We start from the raw sequence: 21226 nt of genomic DNA on the forward strand, positions 1-21226 counted from the left end.
AGGGTTATGGCACAGTTAGTGAGACCACCAGCTGCTACAGGGCTGTTTATGATGGAAATGAGAAAAAGGCTGCGCAAACAACCCTAGATACTTTTTTCAAGAAACCTCCTTCAATGGTAAGCTGGCCCCTCTTGCACAACAGAGTCAAATCCTGATTCTCCAGCACCCACTGTCTTCATCATCACTTTCTAATTAATGTCAGCCCACCTTCTTGTCTCAAAAATGCCCCTTCCAGGAAAAAAGACATGGATGCAACATTAGGTGAATGTTAACCTTTCATATTCTTTTTCGAAAGTTCTATCTCCTATCAAACTTTTTGTATGTTTTTATGTTTTGTTCGCTTAAATTGAAAGAGCACAATAGTTTCTGTAACTTATTAAGATACAAAGGTTTTATTATTACACTATTATACTGTATTATTATTGGCCTATATGAGCCTTTGTAGTATTGTTATTATTATTATCCTTTATGCACTGTTCATCAGGAATCCCAGTGACCCATATCCGACGTTCTCAGGAACGCATCTGGTCTCAATCACGAGGCCCACCTGTATCCATATGATAGTCCGTAATTGACTTATGTTTTCCTTAAAAACCAGGACGAGCACAAGGAAGAGGAGGGAGGAGAAAGTGGGAGGGAGAGGAGGGGGAAGAGTGGGAGGGAGGGAAGTTGTGACTGGCGCATGCGCACTCCCGCGCCCATTGGGAGGTCAGGTCCAGCACTTCCCGCGCCAAGTGCTCCCACCACTGCCTTCCTACTGTGGGGAGAAGACAGGTTCAATGGTTATTGAAAATCAGCGGTGGAATTAAAAAAAAAGTCACAACCCACAAGTTTCTCCTTTTTAGTTTTTCTTGTATGTGGCAAGTCTTAGGCTGGCTGCATTTTCCTCAAATCTCTTTTTAAACGTTTTTAAATTGTAGGGTTCCCACCCTCCCCCCTCCGCGTTTGCAATGGTTTCCTCCGCAGCGCCTGGGTGCGGTCTGAACCATTCCTTACTTCTTCACGGGGGTGGCGGGAGAGGGAAATGTGGGCTGCGGCCCCGGGTTCCCACCAGACACGAATTCAGGACTCCAGCTCTGTCCCCGGTGTGGACCTGGCGCGGCCCCTGTCGCCTCGTAGTGCAAAAAGTCCTCGGACAGCCTCGCAGTCCCCCTCCACGGGGCGGGGCGGTAGTACGGCCCGGCTCAGTCACGCGCCCCGGGCGGGCTCTGGGACCGTAGGCTGTGGCGACCGCGGGGACTGAGGGTGAGTGTGGTGGCGTTGGAGCAGGCCTGCTCCCCCCCGGCCTGCGGCGACGACTCACCGGGAGCACTCGGGCGGGGGTGCTGGAACCGGGAGCGGGACAGGGGAGCGGAAAGCTCGGGCGGCGGAGCTCCGGGGTGCGCCGGGTCCGGAGGCGTGCGGGCGGGCGGGGTCAGGATGGTGGTTGTGCGGAAACCCTGAGGTTGGAGGGAGCGGGGAGAGGGGCGCGTCTGTATACTGTAGGGATAAAGATTGTGGCCCGCGCTGGAACCCTGCATCGAGGTCAGTGATTTGCTCATTTAACGTTGCCGTGAGACTGTCTTCCTTCTCACTACGGCAGCGGCAGTGCTTCGGGCCGATGGTCCAGAGGCCAGCTTTGTGTCTTCCGGAGAGACGACGTGCTGCTTCTCTCCGGTTCGGCGGGTATTAGCTTGTCGTGTCCTTACCATCTGGAATGAATGTTTAGCCCTGGGATCAGCTTGTTGTGGATTGAGGTCCAAGGTGATCCCCTGCAAGGGGGCAAGGAGGAATTTGCTGGAAATAGATACTGCTGGAGGCAGTAGACTTGACTTTGAAAGTAATTGACAGCGGCGGGTGAAACTCTGCCAGCTGTCTAGTGTCACGTGTCCGGGAGCTCTGTAAACGGAGGTCCAGGTGGGCAGCAGACACAGCTAGAGTCTCAGCGTGAGTCTGAACTGCTGTAATCCCCAGCAGAACTTTCCACCTTGCACTTGCTGGGACTCCAGCGCTGACTGAATGAGGCTCTGGTGGGAGTCTAAGTTACGGCAGCTCCACAGCCGCCCTGGTCAAGATCCCTTATAATACCGTACTTATTTTAAAGTCGGTCTTACTTAGGGGCGGCCTCTGTAGTCTTCCATGTTGCTGTGAGGGGACCATAGGTTGGAGGGATGAGGGCACTGAGCAGAAGGGCTAGGGAGCCAAGGGGAGTGCAGATGTCGCTGTCCAGGTCTGTGGCTTAGCCTGTGTGGGAAAGGGAAGTGAACAGGCTCTCTGTCTAATCAAGGGATGTAAAAACTTGCTTTGAGTATGGTGTTGAAGAGACTGGGCAGGGCAAGACTCCTGCTTCCTTCGATCTGGAAAGCTTTTTGGAAAGGAAGACTTGGGCATACTCACACCAGTTTTTTTTTTTTTTTTTCAGCAAACTCCTGGTAGACAGAAGAATTGGAAAGTGAATAAATGCCTGACCATATATGCTGCCCAGAGTCGTGGTCCCACGGATGGTGTCAACCCCAGAAGGCTTCAGCTTAAGTATGGAATTCAGAGAGGTTAAGTGACACGTTTGACATCCCCTGGTTGGTGAGGACTGTGTGACTCAACTCAGGAGCTAGCACCCCTCTGCTTTCCAGTGGCTGCCTGGGGGGTCTGGCAGGCATGAGACAAGAACCAAATACAGAACACTTTCAGACTAGTGCTTTTTGTTAAAAATAATAAGAGTAATAGTCCGGCCAGGCATGGTGGCTCAGGCCTATAATACTAGCACTCTGGGAGGCCAAGGCGGGTGGATCATCTGAGCTTAAGACCAGCCTGAGTAAGAACGAGACCCCATCTCTAAAACTACCTGGGTATGGTGGCAGATGCCTGTAGTTCCAGCTACTCAGGAGCCTGAAGCAAGAGGATCTCTTGAACCCAGGGGTTTGAGGTTGCTGTGAGCTATGATGGTACAGCACTCTACGAGAGTGGCAAAGTGAAACTGTCTCAGAAAAAAAGAGTAATAGGCTGTGTTAATCCTGGATTCCTGGGTGCTGGGAAGAAGCTTAGCAACATTGTCTCTGGTTTCCCCTTCCCACTTGAGGAGGAAAGAGGAGAAACATCGAGGCCAGCAGTCGAAAGGCTAGATTGGCATGATATAGGAAAGAACAGGACTTCATATTTTTTTGATATTTCACATTTTCAAAAGATATTTAAATAACATGTTTTTATTTAAAGAGATCCTTTATCAGATGCTGTCAGCTAGTGCTCAAAAGGTGAAGATCTGCTAAGCCATTCAAAGCCTCAGGGACTCGCCACATCCTCACCTGAGATTTCATGACATGAGTTGGAGGTTGGCTTTAAGCTACTTGAAATATTTTTTCATGCTACAAGGACTACTACTCTTCAAAGAGTTCTGGGTTTGTTTTTTTTTCCCCTTACCTAGAAAACATCAGGTTTTCATGTGTGACTGCTGTTGTGGGCAGGGTCCTCACATGGTCAGGGCGGGAAGGTAGAAGTGTGATTCTGCAAAGTAAAAGGTTGGTGTTGATGTTCTGCAGATGGGGTAAGACTTACCCAAGGACTGCTGCCCTGTGGCTGTTTTGCTAGAAGAAACCTTATTTCTCTTCCCTTTATGCCTCTCAAAGGAGGGCTTCCTTTTCCAGGGTTAATGTCTCTGCCTTTACTTTGGATGCTGATACCCTTTCCTCCTTCCTCTACCACCTGTCCCATCAGTGTCACCTTGTCTTCTTTTACACAATGGATTGTTAAACCGTCATTTTCCTTCACTTCACCATGGTGAGCCTCGTGGCCTCTTCACTGAACCCTGGTCATTTGGGTTCTCTGCCACTAGACTCCGTCTGTCTTTTCTGATGGACATGCTCATGAGCCTCTCCCATCTGTAGGTACCACCAGTTTCTGTGGCAACAACTGTCATCTCTGTGGGAAACTCTTCAATGTACTTATTCATTCAACACACATTTATGTGGTGCCTCCTACGTGTCAGGAACTTGATACTGCGGGATAAGCAGCTAGAGCAGTGTCTCTACCTTTATGAGACTTCTTGTGTAAAGGAGAAGCACTGACAATACAGGCTCTAACCCTCAGCAGTGGGGAGGGGCTAATAGGGATGGAGGGGACATATGAGACATGCCAGTGGAAGCTGAGTGGTAAGGAGGAGTAAGCCAGGTGAAGGTCTGCAGAATGTTCCAACACTACCCTCCCCTGCCCTCTCTGATCCTGACCCAGAATCTCCATGGAGCCCTCCACATTTCTCAGCTGTTTAAACATCCCATTGTCTCATTTTCTCCTCTCCCAGCCTCCCTCCCCAGTATACCTGCAGACGCTGGCCCTCCACACCCTGCCAGCTCCTTTGTCTTCCTCTCTGGTCCCCCAAACTGGCTCCCAGCAGTCCTGCTGACTACACATGTCTACCTTTTGTCTGTCTCTGCCATTTCCAGTGTGAACACTCGAGCTCTAGCCCAGCTTAGCAGAAGGGTAGGTGCTGTGGCAGCCAAGAAGCCAATTACAGACACATCAGGTGGGTCACCGTGTTAGTGAGTGGGCCAGAGCAGCAGGCCCCAGACACAGCCTTTGATAGGGGACTCTTAGGGGTGGGGTGGAGCAGCTAAGGACAGCCCAGGCACAGCTGGTCCTGGTGGCTGTTCAGGGAACCCTCTGAACCTGCCACCACCCTGCATAGCCACTCTTGGCTGCTGCCTTGTCTTCCTCCTGGGTTTGGCATCTTTAGCCGTCTCACTAGGCATGGTCATCTCTAAGCCCTACCCTCCAGGGGTAAGGACAAAGAATGTCTAGCCCTTGGCTCCATATTGGAAGAGGAAGTCCCCAAAAGAGAAGGTCTTGGCTGCTGTCCACTACTTGGTTTAACATTCAAAATTTAATTTTTTTTTTTTTTTTTTTTTTTTTTTGAGACAGAGCCTCAAGTTGTCCCCCTGGGTAGAGTGCCGTGGCATCACAGCTTACAGCAACCTCCAACTCCTGGGCTCAAGCGAGTCTCTTGCCTTAGCCTCCCAAGTAGCTGGACCACAGGCGCCCGCCACAATGCCCAGCTATTTTTTGGTTGCAGCTGTCGTTGTTTTGCCAGGCCCCGGCTGGGTTCGAACCTGCCACCTCAGGTGTATGTGGCTGGCGCCTTAGCCGCTTGAGCCCCAGGCGCTGAGCCAACATTCAAAATTTAAATGTTTCCTTATTGTCTGGAACGAAGGTATGCAATAGAGCTTTCTGGGGGCAGAGACATCCTCTAATCCACACTGTTCAATGCAGTGGCCTCCAGCCATACCTGACCGGTCAGTGAGAAAGGAATGAGCTTTTGCCTTGTTAATTTAAACTTAAGTTGCCACACATGGCTATGGCCACCATATTGGACAGCATGGTATGGAGAACACATAGTTATCCTAGCCCAGCACTCCAGACCCTCCTCCATCTGGCCACATGGCCGCCTCTGTCACATGTCAGGCTGTGGCTGCAGCTGTCCCTGCTGCTGTTTCCTTCTTCCTGTGGTCTTATTTCTAGAACGTTTCTCTACTTGTCTGAACCCAGTGGCCAAGCCCCCATCCTCAGAGTCTCCCTTGGTTTTCCCCAGAGAGGCCTGTGTATCTGCCTCTTCTGTATGGAGTGTGAAGTCCACTCTGCTGTGCTGTGGCCATGCTTGCCTTGACTCCACCTCCCCCTAGGTGCTGCCTTATTCCTGTCACATTGCCACAGAAACTCTGAGAAGGGTTGTTTGGATTCATTCCCTCAAGCCTTTTCTCCATCAAAGGTGCTCTTGTTCACGTCACTGGTGGCCTCCATGTTGCTCTGCAGGTGGCCACTCTGTCCTTTTTTATGAATTGTGAAAAAATATACTTGACATAAAATTTTCCACTTTAGCCACTGCTAAATGCACAGTCCCATGTCACTGAGTACATCACACTGTTGTGGGGCTGCAGCACTCCCCCCAAGGATACCTCTCATGAAACTGTTCCTGCTAAATAGGTGCTCCCGTTCTCCCCTCCCTGTCCCTGCAGCCCCCATTCTTCCTGTCTCCCTGCATTTGACTGCTCTGGTTATTCCATATGAGTGGGATCAGGCCGTGTTTGTCCTTTCTGTGATTGGCTTGTTTTACTTGGCACAGTGTCCTCTAGGGTCAGCCCTGCCATCATGTGTACACAACCAGGTTTCCTTCCCTGCTGGGGCTGTGAGCCAATCTGTCTCTGCCTTCTGGGTGACATTCCATTAAAACACTTTGTTCACCTGGTTGCTGGGTGATCCTGGAGCTCCCCTCCTGCCTTCCTGGCCATGTTGTCACTTGGGCCAGGTCCTCCTCCCTTAGGGTCTGAGCTCTGTGGAAGCCCTGCTGGGCCTCCTCCTGTCCCCACTTCCCCATTCTTCCCAGTTTTTCTTTGAGCCCTGTGCCCCATCTGTCCTGCAGTTTGCTGCCCTGCCTTAGGAGCACCGTTCCCACTTCTACCTGGTCCCCTGCAGTCTACTTTCTGCACTTCGGCCTGAATGAGTCTTTTAAAGTCAAATCCCTATCCCGTGTCTCTCCTCTGAACCCACCAAAACCTCTTCAGTCTCTGAATAGTCTTTTCTTTCCATGGCCTGGAAGGGACTGTGTAATCAGCCTCCCACCAGAGAGCAGTCGAGGTGGTCAGAACACATCACGAATGTCACAGCTAGAGTTCGTGCATTTCATCTTATTCTGTCTGCCTGTGCCCTGATGCTCCCTGATCCAATACCCCCCAGCAGCAGCATTGATCCCTCTAGTCCGTCCCCCTCCCCACCCCCCGTTCCTGCCAGTGCTCTCCACCCTAGCCCTCTCACCCATGGGAAGGAGCAGTCTTCCCTTCTCCCTCCTCCTAGGAGCCAGCTGTGTGAGGGCAGCTCACCACACCTTGGCCTTTTAGAACCCTTGGCCTTTTATTTGTGTTGCTTCAGTGGGGTTTGCTGTGTTTTGCTATTTTGTTACCCAGGGAAGCATCTTCTCTCTGTTCCATTGTCCTCAGGCCCCAGCATAGTTGTACCCAAAGATTTGATGTATGCTTACCACTCACATTCTGTACTCTGTATGCCGGAATTGCCCATGCACAGGGACCGTGCCTGTCTTCTTCTGGGCTCTCCTAGGCCCTGGGTAGCATCGGTGCAGAGTGGGTATCCCACAGCACTGCTTGGGGTGAGATCTCCCCTCACCTCTGGCAGCATCCCAAACATGGCAAACCCCATTGAAGCAATATAAATAAAAGGCCAAGGGTTCTTTAGAGAGGTCCCTTCGCTGGGTACACATTTGCTGGGTCCTTCTGCCTGCAGGGCAAGGCTTCAGGTGCAGTGAGCTGCCCTGGGGCATCTACTGCCAACACCAGGGGCCCCCTTTGCCCCAGAGGTGCAGGGGAGATCTCACAGGGTGAACAAGTGCTGTCAGCTGACATTTTCACCCTCCTGATCCTCAGGCCTTTGCTGTCTCCAGGCACCATGAATGCCATTGTTGCTTTGTGTCACTTCTGCGAGCTCCATGGACCCCGTACTCTCTTCTGCACTGAGGTCCTGCATGCCCCACTTCCTCAAGGTGCGGGGAACAGGGACTGCCCCAGCCAGGGTGAGCAGGGTGAGGAGGAGGAAGGCGGCATTCAGATGAGCAGCCGGATTCGCGCACACAGCCCAGCAGAAGGGGCCAGCACCGAGTCCAGCAGCCCTGGGCCCAAAAAGTCAGACATGTGTGAGGCAAGTGTCTCTGGGGTCTCAGGGATGTTTTGTTCTCTTGTAGGAAGTATGGAAGTAGGCAGGAGGTCTTGCAGTCCCATGAGCTCGGGTTGAGGGCTTCAGGGCTGAAACAGTTCCCTGGGGAGCTCCATGGCTGGTATGTGCCTCTTTGTGCCCATTTGGTTTTCCCGTTCATCCTGACTTTAGCTTTTTTAACACACTCTGTGCCTCTCTGCCATGGCATTCACCTTGCGTTCATGCCATAGCCTATGCTGGGTAGGGGTTTCCGCAGCCCGGTGCTTCCAGCAATTTTCTCCTCGTGGATCTCCAAGGTTCCACATTGAGCTCTGGGAAGTTAGTATGTTTCCTCTAACAGATGGCCACTATGCCTGGAGGGCCTGAGTCAGTACCCAGAACCAGGGCTGGGTATTGGATCTGCCAGCAGGCACAGACAAGCGTACCTCATTTGTCAGGCTCTACTGAGAAGCAGGCATATAAGAGATTTATCTGCTGCTGGAATCACCTATGAGGGATGAGGGGACAGAAGTTGGGGGGCACCTCAGACCAGGGCAGCAGGAGCAGGAGGGAAGGGAGGCTCAGTGTGAGGGTCCTTGAGCCAGGTTTGGGGTTTCTGCAGAAAGAGTTCTGTGTCTCAGGGAGGGCTGGCCTCCATGCCTTCCTAAGGCCCTGCAGGTGTTCAAAACTGAGGACAGAGGCTTGAGGAGTGGGTGTGAGGTGGGGGGTGATGAATCATCTAAAAAAGTAGGTCAAATACATTGTGTGCCCCTTGCTAGCCCTGTGTCCTGGGGTTGCTGCTTCCCATCTCAACCTCACTTTGTCTTGGGTAGGAAGAGCTCTTGTTGTAAAACCTGCTGTGGGGGCTCTCGGCTAGTAAGGTCTGTTCTGTCCTCTGCAACCACTGGGATCTCAGTGTCCTGGATTTCTCCTATTTAGGAAACATGTAAATTCTCAGGTAAATATAAGCCTAAAAGCCAGTTGTTTTTATGCAGAAATAGTTTCCTAAGTCAAGATTTGCATAAGCATTGGACTGTTCTTAACCTGTTTCCCAACTAATTTTTTTTTCCTTATGGGGCACAGGGTTGCCGGTCACTTGCTGCAGGCCATCCAGGGTACATCAGCCACGATAAAGAGACTTCCATTAAATATGTCAGTCACCAGCATCCCAACCACCCCCAGCTGTTCAGCATTGTCCGCCAGGCCTGTGTCCGGAGCCTGAGCTGTGAGGTGAGCATCTGTGTGTGGCTGTGGACCTGTCTCTGTGGGAGCTCATTCACTGCCAGGCACCCCCAAGGGCAGCACAGGTTGTGGGGAGGAAGGTGGGTGCTTCTTCCTCACTGAGAGGGGACAGGATGCTGCAGTTGTGCAGAACTTGAAGACTAAGTCGTGTTGGATGCACCGGTTTCAAGAGTGGGGACTAGTTATTCACTTTAAGCACCAAACTTCTATTATTTGTCCGTTCCTAATGTGTATATTTCTGACATATTTCTAAGAGTCATAGTTCACTTTGTCAAATGCCCCTTTTTTTATTGTCTCAGTGCTCATTCTCAGCCTTAGTAATTGTACTCCTTAGAGCCTGCTGAGAATAGATCAATTTGTTCCCAAACTACACAGCAGCCACTGCTGAGCTTAGGTTTTAAGTCTTAGGTTTTTGTCAGTCACAGAGAATTCAGAGTCTAGGAGAGATGTGGTATTTGTACAGGGGTTATTGTGGCTCAAGGTAGAAAAAAACAGCAAACCTCTATTGGCCCTTGCATTCCATGATGACAAATGTTGTCTTTAGGAAGCCTGACCACAGTGGCAGAGAGTAGAGAGTCCCCCACTTTCACCCTCCCTTGCCACTCTCCCTATAATCAAGACTGGCTGGGTCTTGCAGGAAGAAAAGCCAGCTGAGGCTTTGATATGACATTGCTGATGGGAGAAGGGCTGTGCTAAGTCACTATCCTCTCCCCAGGTCTGCCCTGGCCGCGAGGGCCCCATCTTCTTTGGAGACGAGCAGCATGGCTTTGTGTTCAGCCACACCTTCTTCATTAAGGACAGCCTGGCAAGGGGCTTTCAGCGCTGGTACAGCATCATCGCCATAATGATGGACCGGATCTATCTCATCAACTCCTGGCCCTTCCTGCTGGGGAAGGTCCGGGGCATCATTGATGAGCTCCAGAGCAAGGCGCTCAAGGTGTTGTCCTAGTGCAAGGTGCCATAGCGGGGGCCTCATGCCGCTTGGGGTGTCTCTGTGCCAAGGGTAGGGCTGGGGTCCAGGCTACTCTGACCCTCTCAGTCTGCTGCCCTGGCCTCTCCTGCCTCTTGTCTTATTCCACTCTGGCGTCAGAACCTTGGTTCTGCACTAATGTCTGTGCTTCCTCTGACCTTTGTCTCAGACTGTTGATCTTATTGAGACCAACCACCTAACGTAGACCTCTGGCTGTGGCATTGTCTCAGGACAAGCCAGGTCACACTCCGGTGACAACAGCGGTCACATCTCAGCAGCATCACTCTGCGGGGCCCATTTCCTGTTCCTGCCCTGTGTGCTGTTGCAGGGCAGGGCGTCAGTTCACTGTTGTTACCCACTGGCATAGCAGTGGCCATGTTGGAACGTTGCTTCTTCCGACCATGAGGTGCCTAGGGGCCTTGTTTCTCCCTCACTTTGTTGGCTGGAGCTAGTCACATGTCCCTCACCTCAGGGTCTGAGCAGTGGGTTTGGAAGGCAGAGACCTAGAAACACAGTGCTGATGGCCACCTCCATAGGCCTGCAGCTTGCATCCCCTCAAGCGCCTAAGGAGTCACCCACAGGAGAGTGGACAGAGACTCTTGACCAATTCCTGTTCTCAGGTGGCCCCCAGCCTAGCCTGGAAGGCAAAGCCACAATGTTTGGAATTGTCAGACTATCAGACTTGCTGTGTTCTACATCGTGAGAACAGAGCAGGACAGAGCTCTTGGGGATCAGATTTGTGAAGTTTGCTATGGATGAGCTGGGTTTGATTGCCAGTGAGTCTGACTTTGTTAAAAAGGCTGCCCTTCCCTCTGCATTTCAGGTGTTCGAGGCAGAGCAGTTTGGATGCCCCCAGCGTGCCCAGAGGATGAACACAGCCTTCACTCCGTTCCTGCACCAGAGGAATGGCAACGCTGCCCGCTCACTGACATCGCTGACTAGCGATGACAACTTGTGGGCATGTCTTCACACCTCTTTCGCTTGGTAACAATATCCCAGGCCTTTTAGCGGGTGTTAGAGTAAGAACAGTCATGACATGAGGGGGAGACTGTCCACAATATGGGAGGACAGTCCTTGTCTGAGCCTGGCATCGAGCTTCAGCCCACATGTACTCATGTAACATAGAACTGGGCCCAGCATCCTTATCCTCTGGGCCTCTTGCCCCTAGTGTGTAGAAAGCATATTGAGATGGAACTCCCTTCCCAATATGTTAAAAAAAAGTTTATGTACCAAGACCAGTAATCTCCTCCCTTTTTAAAATCAATAGTAAAACATTTATCTCAGTTGCCATAGGTCAAGAAGTCAGAGGTGGCTTAGCTGAGTGGCTCTGGCTCAGGATCTAAGAGTGTCTTTGTCAGCTGCAACTCAGACAGTTGAGTTTTGACTGAAGGGCTGCTTACCTTCTATGGCTGGCTGTAGGCAGGAGGCCTCAGCTTGCCATATGGACCTGGAATTGGCTTCCCTAGAGTGAGCCAAGAGAATAAGGTAGGGCTGGCCTTGGTGGCTCATGCCTGTAATCTTAGCATTTTAACCAGCAGAGGTGGGAGGATTGCTGGAGGCCAGGATTTGAGACCCCTCATCTCTACAAAAAATATAACAAAATTAACTGAGTATTGTGATACACACCTAGACCCAGCTATTTAGGGGACTTAGGCTGGAGAATCACTTGAGGCCAGAAGTTTGAGGCTGCAGTAAGCTATGTTGATGCCATGGCACTCCAGTCTGTGCAACAGAGTGTAAGATGTTTTCTCAAAAAAGAAAAAGAGAATGAGGTGGAATCCACAGGTCTTACAGCATGGGCTCAGAAGATATATGCTGTCACTTCCAGGACTCCCTGTTTGGTACAAGTGTACCACGTCACCAAGCCCAAGCCAGTTGAAAGGGTTTAGTGTCCCATCTCAAGAAGAGAGATTAGTGAACTTTCGGATGTGTTTGAGAACCACCAGTCTGTCCTTTAGATGCAAGCTGTTTCCTCTTCCTCCTATTGAGGAATATATTCACTCCTTCTAGAGACTCTGTCTGCAAATTCTCCCCAAATTCCTTTGGAGCCTTAGCTTGAAATCTAGGATCTCATGTCCAAACCCAGTCCTGGGCTGCTGTTATTCAGCACTTTGGAGGTGGAGGCGGGTACATGACTTGAGCCCAGTAGTTCCATACCAGTTTGAGCAATACAGTGAGACCTTATCTCTATTTTTAAAAATCTTAATTAGCCAGAACTTGGGAAGCTAAAGCAGAGGATTGTTTGAGCCCCCAAATTCAAGGCTCCAGTAAGCTATGATGATGCCATTGCACTACAGCCTACAAAAAGTAAAAAAAAAAAAAAAAAGAAAGAAAGAAAATTTTTCTCTTGGATTGCGGTCAGAACAGTATCCCAAGCTTCTGTTGACTATAATTTTCCTTCTGCCCCATCCCCCCCTTTTTCCCCTTGCTTTTAGTGAGAGACCTTGTCACTTGGCTTGCAAAATCACCTGCATTCAGGATCTTGCTGGTGTGGCCTTGTGCGGGTGGTGGGCACCACTCATGTGTTCTTCTATGCTTCTTTTATACTCATGTTTCCTGCAAACTGGTAGCTAGATTGAGGTAGTGAGTGTCAGGTTTGGTTTTTCCTTTGGCAAGACGGCTCATGTCTGGTACTGTGTTCTTCAGGCTCCTGAAAGCATGTGGCAGCCGGCTGACTGAGAAGCTTCTGGAGGGTGCACCGACAGAAGACACCTTGGTCCAAATGGAGAAACTTGCTGGTGAGGCTGGGGTGCCACTGCTGGGGCCTCTGTCCATGGTAACCCTCAGGAGCCACCATCTGCTGTCCTGGTAGAAAGGGACCTAGAGTGTGTTTTTGTGACAGTTTGCCACTGGTTTTGGTGTGTTTGTGAGTTCCTGTCCTACTTCCTTTGACAGTCAGGTGAAAGAATCTATTCCCCAGGCAAGCTGGGAAAATCCACAATTGGATCAATTGTGGAAAGATTTGGCTGATGGTTTCTTTCTGTTTTATAAGGCTAGCCAAGTGCTTGACCTTGGAGGTCATCTCTTTAGTAAAGCAAAAGTGCTATGTTTTCAGTCAAACCCAAGCTTTGCATTGAGGGCAGTGCTCTTCCCACCTCCCAGGCCTCCCCTGGGTTCCTAATGTCCTCTACATCAGGGACAAAGCCCTGCTGTATTCAGCAAACTTCTTAGGGACCCTGGTGCAACTTACCCCCACCAGGACCTCTGGTCTCTGTTCTGCTGAGCATCTGCCAGGGCTGATTTGATCTTCAGTGCTCCAGGTCCATGGTTCCAGCAGTGGCGTGGGCACTCAGACCCGTGATATGTGTGCACTTTGTCACTAGTAATGCTTCCTGAGCTTCATATTGCAAATGACTGACCATTTGGATAGCTGTGTTTGGCTCAGGGGTGCTCCTTCTACAAGCAAGTGCTTGACTTGTTCAGACGTACACTAATGCCAGCTTTTCTGAGCAGGGTTTCAGCACCAGCAGCTTACTCAGAGAAGAGGTACCCTGAGGCTATCTCCGCATCTTGCAGTCCTAGGACCGTTTCCTGTTGTGCCAGTCATGAGTGTTCGTGCTGGTGCATGTGGCAGGGGCAGAGTCTTAGTAAGGTTGCCTGGCACAGAGCAAAGCCTGGAGAAGCTGTACAAGTGCTGCACACACAGGACATAACACTGTGTTATATTTCAAGCTGCAGTGTGGGCAGAGAGGAGCTGGACACCAGCCAGATTCAGGGCACACCCCTTAAGAGTCAACCAGCCCTGGTTCCAAGTCCCGGCTATGCTCCTCAGGCACTCCCTGCCCTGTGGGTCTCGTGGCACAAAATGGAGATGTGGTCGTTTATGAGAGCTGCCACAAAGGTTCATGGGGGTGACATTTCTTCATCTGTGGAATGGTGACAGTGGTGCTGATAGGATAATGGAGATTAAACAAGGTGATGCATGGACTCCTGAGAGCAATGCTGGACAGGGTATGCTAACTGGACACACACACACAGTGTTGGCAACAACGAATGGCCTGTGGGCCTTAAGTAGGTGCTCCTAAGGCTCACTATGTTGTCCTGAGTTTGCAGATGCTGAGCCTCTTTACTCATTTGGGGCAATAGGCAGCACAGGCGGCTGCCACAGCCCAAAGTCAGGCACTAGTTGGCCTAGGGCTAAAGTCACTCAAAGAGAATGTTGCATCCGAAGGGCAGCATATTCTGTAACTGCCTTTGTCACGTGTCTTGCAGACTTAGAAGAGGAATCAGAAAGCTGGGATAACTCTGAGGCTGAAGAAGAGGATAAAGTCACTATGTTGCCAGATGGTGTGGAAGGGCGGGAGCTGACCCCATGCACAGTAGGCTCCTCCTCACTCTCTAGCCGGGGCAGCTGGCAACCCCGGAAGACGGTCTTCAAGTCCCTGCGGCACATGAGGCAGGTGAGTGGCCTGAGGGCAGAGCACACCCTTGACCTGGGGAAGAGGACAGCTTTCCCCATTCAGCACACTCTTATCTTTGGGCCCATTATCTTCAAAGCCCAGCAGGGCTGCAGGATGAGTGCTTCTCCCCCTTAGTGACAATGTAGGTGGTGTCTTCCAAGAAAGGCCAAGATGGTTGGCGTTCCCTGGTCCTCTTAATCTTCTAGAACCTCCTGACAGAATTGGAACAATTCTGTCCAACTGTGCTAGCTGTGGTGTATCCAGAACATGGGATGGGGGAGAAATGGAGCATGCAGCATGTGCAGGGTGGCTGGGGGTGGGGGGAGGTACCAAAGGCAAAACACACTCTAATCCCACAGTAGGACCTTGGCTGTGTTGGGTCAGGGGTCAGATGAAAGGAGAAGATTGCTTGATTACAAGAGCAGGTTTTCCCCTTTTTATATTTTCCATATTTATTTTCAAAATGATCGTTGTTTTATCAAAAGATAGTTATTTCTGTTCTTGAAAGTGGAGTGAGACTGATTTAATGGCATGTGTTCCATGGGGCTTCTGGATGGAACCTCATTCCATCAGAATTGTGCATTTGGCTGAAATCATCCTGTTTATTATTTATGTGGAGTAAAGTTGGAAAGAATCTTGAATTCCACTAGAGGTGAGACTATGTTGAGTGTGTTAGGGTTTGGTAAAATGTGGTACTGTGACCTCTTTTTTGTTTTATTGTTTTTATTTCAAAGCTGTGTTTGGCTTCTTAGAAGTCATGCAACAACAGGCCAGACCCCATGTCATGGGAGTTAATGAAGGGGGTTGTTCTAAAGTAAAAGATAAAGCTATGGTAACTAAAAGCAGGCACTATCCTTAGACCAAAGGAACAGCAGCTCTAAAGGACATTCTCAGGCTGGGCATGATAGCTCACACCTGTAATCCCAGCACTTTAGGAGGCCAAGGCAGGAGGATCACTTGAGGCCAGAAATTGGAGATCAGCATGACAAGACACCCCTATCTCCCCCAAAATAGAAAAATTAGCCAAGCATAGTGGCATTGTACCTATAGTCTCAGCCACTTGGGAGGCTGGGCTGAGAAGATGCTTGAGGCCAGGAGTTTAAGACTATAGTTAGCTGTGATGATGCGGTTGCCTTCCAGCCTGTGTTACAGAGCAAAACCCTACCTCCCTCCCCCCAAAAAGAAAAACACATTCAGAGTGTTGGGCTTGTGCACCTCGGTATGAAGTGTGTCATGTTGGGCGGCCTCCTGGATATAGTCATGATCTGGGGTGTTGAGGAGAAGCTCTAGTTTTTTCTGGGTGCTGACACGTCATGGGACCTCAGCTTTCTTTGCTGTATACAGAAAATTACTAAATACATGAATGAAATACTATAGGTTGCATTGGAGGGGAGAGAAAAAATACTTCTGTTAATCATGCAGAAAGCCCTGCATTCTGTATTTCAGGTTCTCGGTGCCCCATCCTTCCGCATGTTGGCCTGGCACGTTCTCATGGGGAATCAGGTGATCTGGAAAAGCAGAGACACGGACCTTGTCCACTCAGCTTTTGAAGTTCTTCGGGTAAGAACATCTTTCCCATGTGTTGTAGGACTACACTGGCCTGGCGCTGGCTTTAGGTGGGAGTGAAGGTGCTTCCACTGGTCAGTGTGGGACCTCATGAGTGGCTCATGCCTGAATCTTAGGACCTCTTTTTTTTCCTTCACTGCTAAAAGTTCCAGTTGATGGTTTTTATTCCTGATGGAAAGAATCTGTGCTGTCCTCTGATAGAATGATAACTAACTACCCTCCCTACCCCTTCCAATCCCCAAGTCCCTCTAAGAAACCATCGGAGTTGTTCCCAGCTGCCACAGTAGGTACGATGCCTTCCTCTGCTTGGGCCTCTCCATGAGTCGGGATGGGCCGCAGGCACAGCCCACTGTGATGGAGGTCGGTGGGTGCTAAGGCCAGGTCTGGTCTGGTGACCGTGCTATCACTACTGAAGCCTGTGAGGGAACAAAAATGAATGTGACAGTGTCTGAAGAAAGTTTTCTTTCTCTGGGATGGAGAAGGACAAACACCTGAGAAGGCACAGAATGCAAGTTAATTTCACAAAGCAAGGCAGCGGGAATTGATGTGTGGCTCATGGGCAGCACAAGAGTTGGGGCCCTGGTGTGGAGGCCACCCTATGGGCTGAGGGACCCAATGTCTCTGGGAGAAGGAAGGCTTTGGACTGGGCTGCTAGGGCACGTGGATTTTGGTGATAGAGACAGGCCAGGCTGTGTCATTCTGTCCTCAGACCATGCTGCCGGTGGGCTGTGTGCGCATCATCCAGGACAGCATCCAGTATGAAGAAGCATATCGCTGCAACTTCCTGGGGCTCAGCCCAAATGTGCAGATCCCCCCCCACGTGCTGTCCTCAGGTGTGTGCTACCACAGGCTGCAGGCCTCTCAGGGCAGAGAGTTTTGCACTCAGGGCCCTGAGTGGAATTGGATCTTAATTATGGGTTTGAGGATGTGGCCTGCTGGCCCCAGATTCAGGAACCACATTATAGATCCAGCCTATCCCATGGCTGTTTTCACAAGGCAGGATTGGATGGGACAGCTTGGGAGGGAATGTATCTTGTAGAGGCTTTGGTTCTCAGCAGGCCACAGGTTACAGTCTTGGGGGTAGGAGGGCACTGAGAACAACACATGTGGTCACTGGGGGCCCATTGTCATGATAAGTCGATGCCACAGGAGGCTGGCTGGGCTCTGGTTGAGTCTGCACCTGGCTGGGCCCTCTGCTCTCTTCCTGCCCATTCTGCTTCCTCATCCTCTCCAGTCTTCTCTTCCTTCTGTGAGCCTGGGGTTTTCTCTGACACCCACTGGTGCTGCTGGGGCTTGTGCCTTTGCCACAAAGAACCAGAAGGCAGATCATCCCTCACCTTTGGTCAGGAATGTCCAGGCGTCAGCCTCCTGGCAAGTTAGTGACTTCCCTGAGCACATTTGTGAGGGGTAGGCAAACACTCACGTGCCACCAACAGACCCTGTTCAGCACCCAGGCTGTGATACAGCCCCCCTGCATGGCACTGCCTTTTTCCTGGGTTGTGTTAGGAACACAGGCTCTGGTTTCAGAGAGGCTTGAAGTTCTTAGAACTACTGGCTGTGTGACCATTACTTCTCTGGTTCTATCTCCCCATCTGTAAAATGGGGCTAATAGTGGGGCCATCTTCATTGGGTTTACTTCTTGTGAAGTGATGTATATAAAGTAATTGGTGACTATTATAGTATGATAAATCACTAGTTTAAAAGAGGTACAACGTAATCCTTAACTCTATTCACAAATAAACTGCAAAAGGTTTTAAATACCAAACCATTACTCTCAGAGGCCTTTTGCCTGGTAGTGTTTCCTAGTTGATGTGAAGTGATCTGGAGGTAGACTCAGGTAGGTTTATTTAGGAGGTGAGGTGAGTACAGAACAAGATGGTGTGTCTTGTGTGACCACAGAGTTTGCTGTCATCGTGGAGGTCCATGTGGCCACCCGCTCCACTCTGCATCCGGTCGGCTGTGAGGACGAGCAGCCTCTGAGCAAGTATGAGTTTGTGGTGACCAGTGGGAGCCCTGTTGCTGCAGACCGAGGTGGGTGCCTCTGAGCGTGGCTGCCTTTCCTCAGGAGGCAGAAGAGCACGGTCTCTGCCTAGTGCTGACACCCCTGCTTTCCGACACCCCTCTTTGCAGTTGGCCCCACCATCCTGAATAAGATTGAAGCAGCTTTGACCAACCAGAATCTATCAGTGGACGTGGTCGACCAGTGCCTGGTCTGCCTCAAGGAGGAATGGATGAAGTAAGTGCTCTCAGCCTCAGCCTGAAAGCCCTGCTTTGCTTCCTAACCAATGACAACAGCACATTCTGCTGATAAAAACCAGAAGCTATTTCCAAAAGAAGACTAGCGGTGGCCACTGAGGGAGGCAGAGTAGAGACTGAGACTGTGGGCGCGAGACCAGCTCTACCACTTACTAGCATGGGTGACTCTGAGGTGACCTGTGTCTCCTGCCCAGGCACCTGCTCTGTGGGCTGTGGGTAGTGCCCGGTGCCCAGTGCCCAGCTCTAAGAGATACCAAAGGTCAGGGAAGGACTCCAAGTACACAAATGAGGTTCATGACTGAAGCTCTGTACTTTGCTTCTTAACTTTTAAAGGGTGAAAGATTTATATGATCTGAAGAGAAACCAGAGTATTAATTAATTTTTAAAATCTGAAAACCCCATATGTCCTCCCTTTACTTTAAAGCAAGTTACTCTATTTCCTCTTGCCTTGATTCTTCGTAACTTTTTTGTCACATTTAGCCAGACATTGTCCTGATTGCAAATAATGTAGGGAGGCTTAGGAGCAACCAGTTTCTTGTTAAAGTTTTTGGCTAGCCAGGCTTACTCCCCGGGGTTAGCATAGCCAGTGAGAGCTTCTACGGTGCATGGGCACCAGCTGCCACAACATTTGATTCTTGCTTGTCTCAAAGCCATGTGTGCCAGTGCCAAGAACTCCTGGGGCTGTTCCTCTGCTGTCTGACTCTTTGTCTTTGATTTTCCACAGCAAGGTGAAGGTCCTTTTCAAATTCACCAAGGTGGATAGTCGGCCCAAAGAGGACACTCAGAAGCTCCTGAGCATCCTTGGCGCATCTGAGGAGGACAACGTCAAGCTGTTGAAGTTCTGGATGACAGGCCTGAGCAAGACGTATAAGTCGCACCTCATGTCTACTGTCCGCAGTCCCACAGCCTCAGAGTCACGGAACTGAGCCACCTGCCTCACACACCTTCTGGAGACAGTGGCAGCAGTCCACAGACTATCCCTCAGCTCCATGACAAGAGGTGCTGTCCTTTGAATTTCTGAGCTGCTGAGATGGAGCAGTGTCCTTCTAGGAACAGGAACCATTGGGGTTGAGCTTGGTCCTAGCCCCCTGGGATGTGGAACTAGTGCAGTCTCAGACCCTCTCACAAGCTGTGGGAATCACCCCTGCCTCTAAGAAGGCCGTGGGAGGCACAGGGACAACAGGATCGTCTTGGGTTTGTGCCCTTTAAGAGGAGTGTGTAGCACTGTGGGCCTCTCACAGATTGAGATCTCAAAACCTGTAAAAGAAACAAGTCAGGCTGTATGCGGGCTGGGTATGTTAGCTGCAATGACATATTTCTCCAGGGTAACATTCAAACTATTCCCAAACTCAGCAAGAATCTTCTGGGGGGGGGGGACATTTGCATAAATGTCTTGCTAGAGTTGGGAATATTCAGGACACAGCTCAATCCTTAGCTGTGTCTAGTAATCTTTGAGGGGGAAGTGGATCTTTTCCTCATCTTCAGGTCCTCTGAAATTTGTGTTCTAAAGTCATGGGACTTGTCCTCTGAGGCATTTCCTGCCATTGCTTATACAATTAACCTGTAACTGGTTGGTCGAATCCCTGATCTTTTTCATTCAACAGTGATACTCTGCTTAAGGGTCGGATCAAGTTATCTGACTTGGCCAATTCACTGTATGTGGTGAGACCTGTAGTTTTTAGTCTCTATCACTTTTGTGCTTATTTGCTTTTATTGCTGCTTTCAACATAGACATTTGGCTACAGCCAACAGTTTTCAAAGTGTTATGATTTAAGACAATTTCATCATCTCACCATACATATGCCATATTATCCAGGTTGGTTTGAACTCTCAAACTTCAGTGCTCTAGTGATCCTCCCCTTCAGTCCTTCCAGTATCTGGGACTACATGTGTGCACCACATGTCTCCACCATACAGTTTCAGTAAGGATTCATGGCTTGGAGGGATTTTCTGGCAGTTTTGCTGAATTGTTTATAATTTTTGTGTGTGTTTATAATTTTTGTGTTTAATTTATGTTTAACATGAAGACTAAGTTTACATAACTAGGTATATGTCTAATGCAAGAACATTAGAACACAATAAAGACATATTTTTGTAAGCATTGACTACATGGTTTTATTGGTTTAGTAGCTACTTGTACTCAGTCACAGGAAACACTTTGGTTAAAATAACACCATTGAGTGGCCAGTTCTCTGTGCTGTGAAAGTTCATACTGCAGTAATGATCTTGGGTAATCTCCTGAAAGTCAGCCTGTGGAGTTTCTAGTTGACCCTCATTTATTTCAAAGACATCTGCTTTGAGTATCTGAACCTTGTGCCCAGCATTTTGTTCAACTTTAGGAAATGGCTCATCCTTTAATGATACTTTTGAATTTCAGAATATTACAGGGATACAAATGTTTTGGCTTCATAAATTGCTTTTGTACAGCTTGAGTCAAAGTTAGAAGTGTGCCCATCACCCAGATAATGTGTACTATACCCATCAGATGTGAATTTACCTCTCCCCTCCCCCAACTTGATTTTTGATGCATGTTATTTCCATATGTGCACGTGACTATTGATTGATTAGTTCCAATTTCGTACTAAATACATGTGGTGTTTGTTTTTCCACTCACACAATGTTTCACTTAGAATGATTTCTAATTCCATCCAGGTTACTACAAGAGGTATTGTATTAGTCCACCTTTTCTCTTTATGGCTAAGTAGTAGTACTCTGTGTAGTTATGGGCACTTGGGTTGTTTACACATCTTTGCACTTGTGAATTGTGCTGCTATAAACATTTGAGTGCGGGAATCGTTTTTGTAAAATACCTTCTTTTCCTTTGGGTAAAAACCCAGTAGTGGGTATGCTGGATCAAATGGTGGGTCTGCTTTTGGTTCTTCGAGGAGTTTCCATACTGTTTTCCATAGAGGTTTCACTAGTTTGCAGTCCCACCAACAGTTTATCATTCCGTGTTCATGCCCGTGTTTGTGTCCTAGGACTTTTTATTAAAGCCATTCTCAGCTTGGCACCTGTAGAACAGTGGTTATGGTGCCAGCCATATACACCAGGTTTGAACCCAGCCCAGGCCTGCTAAAGCAGCTAAACAACTGCCTCAAAAAAATAGCCAGGTGTTGTGGCTGGCACCTGA

The 21226-nt window shown here is 49.6% G+C and overlaps 1 protein-coding gene across 4 annotated transcripts; it reads left to right on the plus strand.

Annotated features, from left to right (window-relative positions):
* Nucleotides 1-964: 964 nt before the first annotated feature.
* FLCN (folliculin) lies at nucleotides 965-20409 on the plus strand. Of its 4 annotated transcripts, none has more exons than XM_003800719.3 (13): nucleotides 965-1245; nucleotides 2402-2559; nucleotides 7398-7668; nucleotides 8746-8892; nucleotides 9620-9841; nucleotides 10698-10858; nucleotides 12521-12612; nucleotides 14087-14274; nucleotides 15721-15834; nucleotides 16550-16673; nucleotides 17740-17871; nucleotides 17971-18076; nucleotides 18821-20409. In XM_003800719.3, the coding sequence occupies exons 3-13, from the start codon at nucleotides 7420-7422 to the stop codon at nucleotides 19020-19022; spliced, it is 1737 nt and encodes a 578-aa protein (XP_003800767.1). In that variant the 5' UTR covers nucleotides 965-1245; nucleotides 2402-2559; nucleotides 7398-7419; the 3' UTR covers nucleotides 19023-20409. The 4 variants fall into 4 exon arrangements, with proteins under 4 accessions (XP_003800767.1, XP_023363203.1, XP_012667446.1 ...); XM_023507435.1 differs by having other exon boundaries at nucleotides 2402-2528; XM_012811992.2 differs by having other exon boundaries at nucleotides 2402-2511.
* The last annotated feature ends 817 nt before the right edge of the window (nucleotides 20410-21226 follow it).

Source organism: Otolemur garnettii, unplaced genomic scaffold (assembly GCF_000181295.1).
Source record: "Otolemur garnettii isolate 467f Iridium unplaced genomic scaffold, OtoGar3 scaffold00182, whole genome shotgun sequence".
NCBI classification, from domain to species: Eukaryota; Metazoa; Chordata; class Mammalia; order Primates; family Galagidae; genus Otolemur; species Otolemur garnettii.

Coding starts and splice junctions, on each gene's coding strand:
- FLCN (XM_023507434.1), top strand. CDS start 2,454: ATGCTGCCCAGAGTCGTGGTCCCACGGATGGTGTCAACCCCAGAAGGC. Junction 2,512..7,414: donor CCCAGAAGGCTTCAGCTTAA/GTATGGAATTCA, acceptor TGCTGTCTCCAG/GCACCATGAATGCCATTGTT. Junction 9,842..10,697: donor TCCAGAGCAAGGCGCTCAAG/GTGTTGTCCTAG, acceptor TCTGCATTTCAG/GTGTTCGAGGCAGAGCAGTT.